At 35.5% G+C, this 7180-nt stretch overlaps 1 protein-coding gene across 3 annotated transcripts; it reads left to right on the top strand.

Annotated features, from left to right (window-relative positions):
• Nucleotides 1–2202: 2202 nt before the first annotated feature.
• LOC130749682 (uncharacterized) lies at nt 2203–5662 on the top strand. Of its 3 annotated transcripts, none has more exons than XM_057603054.1 (9): nt 2203–2299; nt 2772–2873; nt 3101–3141; nt 3710–3843; nt 4122–4185; nt 4280–4376; nt 4457–4575; nt 5289–5311; nt 5402–5662. In XM_057603054.1, exons 2-9 carry the CDS (start codon nt 2774–2776, stop codon nt 5478–5480), a joined length of 657 nt encoding a protein of 218 aa, XP_057459037.1. In that variant the 5' UTR covers nt 2203–2299; nt 2772–2773; the 3' UTR covers nt 5481–5662. The 3 variants fall into 3 exon arrangements, with proteins under 3 accessions (XP_057459037.1, XP_057459038.1, XP_057459036.1); XM_057603055.1 differs by having other exon boundaries at nt 2734–2873; XM_057603053.1 differs by having other exon boundaries at nt 2209–2310.
• Nucleotides 5663–7180: the final 1518 nt, after the last annotated feature.

Here is a 7180-nt window from a genome sequence, read left to right as displayed (position 1 = left end):
ACATTTCTCTGAAGATTTTTGGAATTAACTTCCGTCGTGCCTAAAAGTGAAAATTAGCTATATACTAGGGTTTCTGACCTAGGTTTAAGCGTAAAACGATCGTGCTATAACTTTTATCGACTTCAATACGAACCTCAGACTTTTCCTGAACTTTCTCCTTCATACATTTATTTCATTTACTAAACTCTTGTTCAGGTTTCCCTTCGCCATACATCAAACCTACTGGTGAATAAGAATTTATTCACTTGGTATAAACTGAAAAACTTGGGCCTTACATGCGCAGCACACGACAGTGTCATTCTGACGTCTTACTAGCACAAATATGTTACCGAAGCATCTCATATTATATGTTAGTGGTGATTTCTAACCGTCACTAAAAGAAATATTTCGTATTCATTAAAATGTTTGTGATGATTTTTACCCACCGTTAATTCATATCATATGGTACATTATACGTTTTTACATAGTGCATCCTTAGATGCTACCTCATCCCATGTCTCAAATTTCACAAAATTATCTAAGCTGTGTTTTTTTTTTATTTTTCCGAATCTCCAAGCGGCTTTGGACAACAAACTATATATTCTTTGATTTGGGCTCGTAGGGTGTTTTCTTGGCACCGTGGCCTGTGGAGTGTTTGCTTTTTCTTTTTCATACTTTTTGTCAGGTGTTTTGTTTTTGTCAAGCCCAACCCGTGGTGTGTTGAGTGGCATCAAATTGAGATTTAGGCTCCCTTTTATTTTAAGCAGTTTTAGCCCATATTCTCCCAGGACCCCTACTGTGCACCAGGTTTTTTTGGGAATAATTTTACACCACCATTTTGACCTGCTATTGTAGGTTTTAAAATATTTGTTTTTAAATCATATAATTTAAAAAACATATTTAATAATAATAACATTAATGCAAAAAGGCCCAGATATTTTCATAATTTGATTTTCAATTTTTTAGCAAAAAGCATCAGCTAGATTCGAACTCGTGACCTTTGGGTTCCTAGGAACAGACACGTGCTGCGAGTTGAACTGTGACATCAGTAGTGATTAGTGGTGAACATTAATAATATATAAAGGTTTGACTATGATTAAACTAAGGTTAGTTATTTAATAGTCTTGATTAAACTATGGTTAGTTATTTAATAGTCTTGATTAAACTAGGGTTAGTTATTTAATAGTCTTGATTAAGCTATGGTTAGTTATTTAATAGTCATGATTAAACTATGGTTATCTATTCTGATGACTTTAATAACCTAAGGTTAGTTATTCAATAGTCCATGGCTAGAGTTAGTTATTCTAGTTACACTCTCAACTTAAAGTTAGCTATTTTAATAGTCTCGGTTAAACTAGGGCATCTATTCTAATGACCATCTTGGTAGGACATGCCACATTTATTGCATTTATAAAGAATATTCAATCAGGATGAATGATTAGAAATTTACATGATGAATGATTAGGATCATAATGAACGATGATCATGATGGGTGGTCAATATGATCCCGGTGGATGTTTAGAATGATTAGAGTGGTCAGTATGATCACTTAAGGTTAGTTCATGCAATATCAATATGTAAAGACAACATAATTAAGCATATGAGGCTTTTAAGTTCTTAAGATTAGATATTCTAGTAACCAATAGGTCACGTGCATGTTCATCCATATATAAAGGAGTAGCATGATGATGATTGAACTATTTGATTTGGACCATTAATGGTTTTGACACACTTCAAAGAACCTCATGATGGATGATTAGGATTACAATGATGGATGATCATGATGGGTGGTCAATATGATCCTGGTGGATGATTAGAATGAACCCGATAGATAATAAGGACGAACCCAATATTGAACCAATACATAGTTAGCTAACCTTGATCTTAAGTTCATAATATTAACTAGTTCATGCAAGATCGATATGCCAAAATTACATAATTAAGTATATGAGTCTTTTAAGTTCTTAAGATTAGATATTTCGGTTAAGATTGACCTGTCGAAACAACCTAATTAAGCTTTTAAGGTTGATAAGTTACTAAGATTAGCCAACTCGACTTGTTGAAACAATCTAATCAATGTATACAACATAGAAAAGAGAATTACATTCATTTTTAAGTTCAATTAAAATAAAAACACATTTTTTGACCAAACCAAATTTAATTGGATGTTTGTGTAATTGTGTATTTATTTACAGGAAGGTTTTTTCTATGCAGGTAAGTCCCTGTGCTTTCAGATTCCTGCATTGTTAATTGGGAAAGTGGTGGTTGTGATTTCACCCTTGATAAGCTTGATGCAAGACCAGTGCTGGAAGCTAACAAAGTATGGGCTCAGTTTCCTGCATTGTTAATTTGTCTGTGATATTTACGATTTAGAGATAAACAATATGTACTGAAGTTTCAGCTTTTGATATTTACTGAAGATCCCATAACATTAAATACTGTGGCCTGATTTGATATTATTCAGAGGCAGAACTTATGGTAATGTCATGGAACCATTTCTGCTAAAGCACTGAATTATTTTGCGATGATTTTAGACTTATGTTAGGAAATTCTTTTGAAAAAGTATCAGGCTACTTCTTTCATCTTCTTGATATAAAAAAAACGAGTCCTTCTAATCTAGGAATTTTTATAAGCCCTAATGATAACAAACAACTACATAGTTCCGCTGCCTAATGGAATTTTCATTTTAAGAACTTAGATGTTGGTTATTTGTGTCTGCATATATAAATCATACTTTTATGGTTTTTTTTATAGATCTCTTGAGTGCTTCACTTTTCCTTAACTCGTTTTAGTTATGCCTGCTAAAGCAACTCTGTTTGACAAGAACTGCAATCCTCTACTGGAGCTTGGAACTGGTCCTTACAATACTATTCGATGGAATCCAAAGGGAAGATGTATCCTCAACTAATGAATTGGCATTCACCATATTCAATAAAATAAATTTTAAGTCTCAGTCTTCAGGAGTTTTCATTCTTTTTCAATCAAATCTTTAAAGGGCCTTTGAGGGTATTGGCCTGGGGTTGGAATTCTGAAGAGGCTCATTATTATTTGATATAAGTATCCGAATCAGGATAAAAGTAAAAAGTTATTGTATTTTGTGGCCTTGACCTTTGGTGTCCAGTTTTATGTTTGGCTGGCTTTGGTAACTTACCTGGTGATATGGTATGTTCTCCTGACTGATCGAATCATTATGCTTTCTTTTAACATTCTGTTTTGGTGGAAGGAATTTGGTGCTTGATTCCCTTATCTAGAACTACTAAGTGCATGTTTGAACTTTGAATACACAGTGGAAACAGGGAGCCAAAATCACGGTGGACAGAAGCAACCTCCCTTAGCTTTTGTGGCCGCCCACCGTGATTTTGTCTTCACCATGGTTTTCCACAATGTATCCAAACACACACTAGCTCACCTTATTATAAAATTAAATTATTACTTACAGTCACTTTTAGATGCTAAGTATCACTTAGAGATGAAATAATTGGTGCCTTTGCTTGCTTTTTGGCTCTTAGTACTGAATGCATCTGTCGCTATTCTCATTTTCATCTTAATTTTAAGTTTTGATGATTAACTGCAAGTCTATTTTCTTATTTTTAGCATTTTCCAAGATCAAAACATCTGTTTTTTGCAAGTATATGCTGTACTTCCATATGACACATGCTCAAATTGGTGCAAGTATGCAAAAACATGCTATGAATAAGGAATCCATATGTTTTTCACGCTTACTTTATAGGTGTTCTGGGATTACGCGGATAAGAAACAGCTCGCAGCAACTAAGGTTGAATGGTCTGTTACAAGTGAATGGTCTCCGGATGGGTGCTATTTCATGACAGCGACAACAGCTCCGAGGCTTCAAGTTGACAATGGGTATGTTACAATTGGCCATTAGTGGTCCGTGTTCTACTCGTTACGATGCCTGAAAAATATCACGCAATTATGTTGCCAGTGTGATACATCATCCAGATTTGTTCCTTTGATTATCAATTATAGGTGATCAATTTAAACAACATTTATGGGGTGATATAGGTCACTAACCAAATTAATTATTGGGAGAATATTTTGCTGATTGTTATACGTTGGTTTCCACATGTTTTAATTTATTCACTAAGAAAGCATTTTGTTAATGTTATTTTATTCCATTGTAGGATCAAGATTTTTCACTACAATGGATCATTGTACTTCAAGAAGATGTTTGACAAGTTGTTCCAGGTTAGTCATGTCCTGAACTCTGATTAATAAGTCCCAAAGTTTTTTCTATTACCTTTATGAAGACATCATTGGATTGTTTACGAACTATATACAGGCTGATTGGAAACCAGAGTCGCCAAGTAAGTTTGGTGACATCGCTGAATTAATCAAGTCTATAGACTCTGTAAAACTTGAAGATAAAAAACCATCAGGTTCATACACATATCCTAATATATCATCTAGTGATGAGTTATGTCTCTTTTGTTCTTTGAAGACCGTGGACTAATTGCAGGTCAAGGACCAAAACCTACCCAGGCTTCTACAAAAGCCTCATCTGCCAACCCCCCTGCGCAAAAACCCGCTGCCTATTGCCCACCACTTGCTAAGACTGCAGCTGTTATTCAGGCACAGGTACACACAGTCACAATCTATGCTCTTAATTGCCATTGTTTCTATTTAAATTGTCAATATAAATTATCAGCAACACTTTTGCATGGCGTTACTTATATGTAGTTATGAATTGTTTTGACCATTGTTAAAACTGGACCGGTTAAGGTCCATTTGAAGGAAAAACCGCTAAATTTCAGAATCAGTGAGAACCAGATTAAAATTAGTGAAAACTGGACAAAATAATTGAACTGGCGTGAACCAGCCATATTTCAAAAGTTGCCAAAAAAAATCAAAATTTGAATACATTTTGTTTAAATTTAAGAAAAACATATTTTATTCAAATAAAAGTCAAATGTCAAGTTATAATACCCACGTATATATGTGGATTATTATTATTTTTATCTTTTTTTTCATTTCTATCTGATAAAATATAATATATGATGATTTTATGTCAATTTAAAATTTAATTTGACTTAATTTCTTAACATTTTATGTTAATGAATTATTTAATATGTTATACAATACTAAAAACCTATATTTAATTATCACCGGTTCAACTGAACTGTGAACCAATGACTTCACTGATTCACTGAACGGAGTTTTAAAACATTGGTTGAGACCCTTATTAGTGGTTGATCTGACATGCATGTTTATGCATCTTCCAATAAATTCTTGGAGTTGAGTTTCATTTTGGTTAATGTTCTAATGATGTCAAAATGATTTTGTATCTGCAGCTACTTGGAGAGAGCCCTTCAGAGTAAGTCCCTTTCTCCCTTTTCCCCTCTTCTTTATATGCTTCTTATGATTTACATTCTTTTAATTAAATGCTTGTTGTTGATTAATTTAGAACATTGAGCAAGAATGCTTTACGAAACAAGGAAAAAAGGGAGAAGAAAAAGGCGGCTACAGATGCCAGTTCTTCATGATTGAATCAAGATTCTCCCTGGCTCACTCTAGATTCCTTCTCTATTACTGCACTCAAATGCATGAGAAGTTGAGGCTTTTGGTTTAAGCTTCTTGAATTTAATTGTATCACGTCCCTGGCAGAGAACTTCAGGCAATTTTGGTTTGTTTGGATCTTTGAGATCATTGAAGTTTTGATTTTATATGTTTTGTGCTTTCTTTAATTTATAATTGGGATATAGTATTAGTGGTGAGAGTAGAAGATAATCTTTTATGTGCAGGCTTTGAAGTTCAGTTTGACGAAGATGGCTGTCTAATCCCCTTAAATATCTGCCCAAATCAGAAAGAATAGTCTCTTCCAAGCCAGTAGTAGGGCACAAGGCTCGAGAAGTCTCAACCCGAAAAATCAAATCAAAATAAATCAGTGAAGTGAGGGAGAGCTCGTTAAATACAGGAAAAAGGGTGGAAGCTACTCTCAACATTTCTCAGACTTCCATCTCTTTCTCTCTACTAAACTCACATTTAACTCCTCTAAAACCCTGCCTTCAATCAATTCCGGTTCCTAGTTAAGAAAGAAAGTAGGGGTGTCCACCGGTCGGTTCCGGTCGGATTCGGGCAAAAAAAATCGGGTTTGGGGTGAAAATACACACAGCACCAAAACCGCCACCGTCCGGTCAGCATCTCGGATTTAACGGGTTACGGATTGCACGGGTTAGGTTTACATCGGGTGGGTTCTTACGGGTCTCATGAACCTTCCAAATCCAAAAGTTTTACCAAATAAAAAAGAGAAAGGGTGAGAAACAAAGAAAAGTTAGTGATCAGAGGTAGGTGGCGACGTCGCAGAGGTGAGCAAACACGAAGCAAGTGCTTTCTTAGTAAAGTGAAGCTTCATCTTCTCCAACAACATGAACTTCGACCAGATCCGCCGGAGAAGACAAAGGCACACGCTCTTTGTTCCCTGTCTTCTATGCCCGCAAAGGTGATGAAGATTTGGGTTTTGATGGTTCTCGTTTAAGCTTAAGGCTATGATTTGGTTTGACCTGTCTTTGGCTCTAAAGTAAGGGAGGGCTCAATGTTAATGGAAATAAAAAGACAGGGAAGGAGGAAGAAGCTAACTAGCGCTCAGAGCATTGGAGTATGAAAGAACATTGGAGAATATTCATACATTAGATCTTTTTTACTTTTTATTGTATCAATGAATTAAAGTAGTTTGAAGTCAAAAGAAAGTATAGGTTGCAGGTCTCGAGACATGTGATTAGCTTTGTGGACAGAAGTTCTTGAGTCATTTTTTCTCATCATCAACACTTCTCTTTCTCTCTCCGGAAATCCTTACTTTACCCTCATCCACTCCCCCCACCAATGAGATTTTCTCCTTTACTGCTCCCATTAACCAACTCTTAGTATTTAATTATTATTTGTATATGTATGGCCTCGGTCGGATCGAAATCCGATTGTTTGTTTTTCAAACACCCGATTCCGACCGTGAAACTCGTCTGAACCCGAACATTTTCAACCCGCTAAACCGGTTACCCGTTAAAATTCACCCGTTTCATTTTTGCTTCAAGCGGGTTTTCCGGGTTCGGGCGGGCCCGGGTTTCATGGACAGCCCTAAAAGAAACCAAACAACACCTTCATCTAAGATTGCCCTGAAATTTTCTAGTAAATAATACAACAATAGTAGAAAAAGAGAAGAGGAAGAGAAAGAAGAGTGGACGAGGCTTAC

The sequence above is a fragment of the Lotus japonicus genome, chromosome 3 (genome assembly GCF_012489685.1).
Source record: "Lotus japonicus ecotype B-129 chromosome 3, LjGifu_v1.2".
NCBI classification, from domain to species: Eukaryota; Viridiplantae; Streptophyta; class Magnoliopsida; order Fabales; family Fabaceae; genus Lotus; species Lotus japonicus.
The sequence above is the reverse complement of the archived record's forward strand: the minus strand, read 5'-3'. Positions and strand labels throughout refer to the sequence as shown.

What these genes read in the sequence shown, in the direction of transcription:
- LOC130749682 (XM_057603053.1), top strand. Translation starts at nt 2,271, where the DNA reads ATGCAAGACCAGTGCTGGAAGCTAACAAAGTATGGGCTCA. An exon ending in ATGGAATCCAAAGGGAAGAT is followed by an intron (nt 2,874 to 3,100) that starts GTATCCTCAACT and finishes TTTGGTGTCCAG; the next exon opens with TTTTATGTTTGGCTGGCTTT. An exon ending in TGTTTGACAAGTTGTTCCAG is followed by an intron (nt 4,186 to 4,279) that starts GTTAGTCATGTC and finishes AACTATATACAG; the next exon opens with GCTGATTGGAAACCAGAGTC.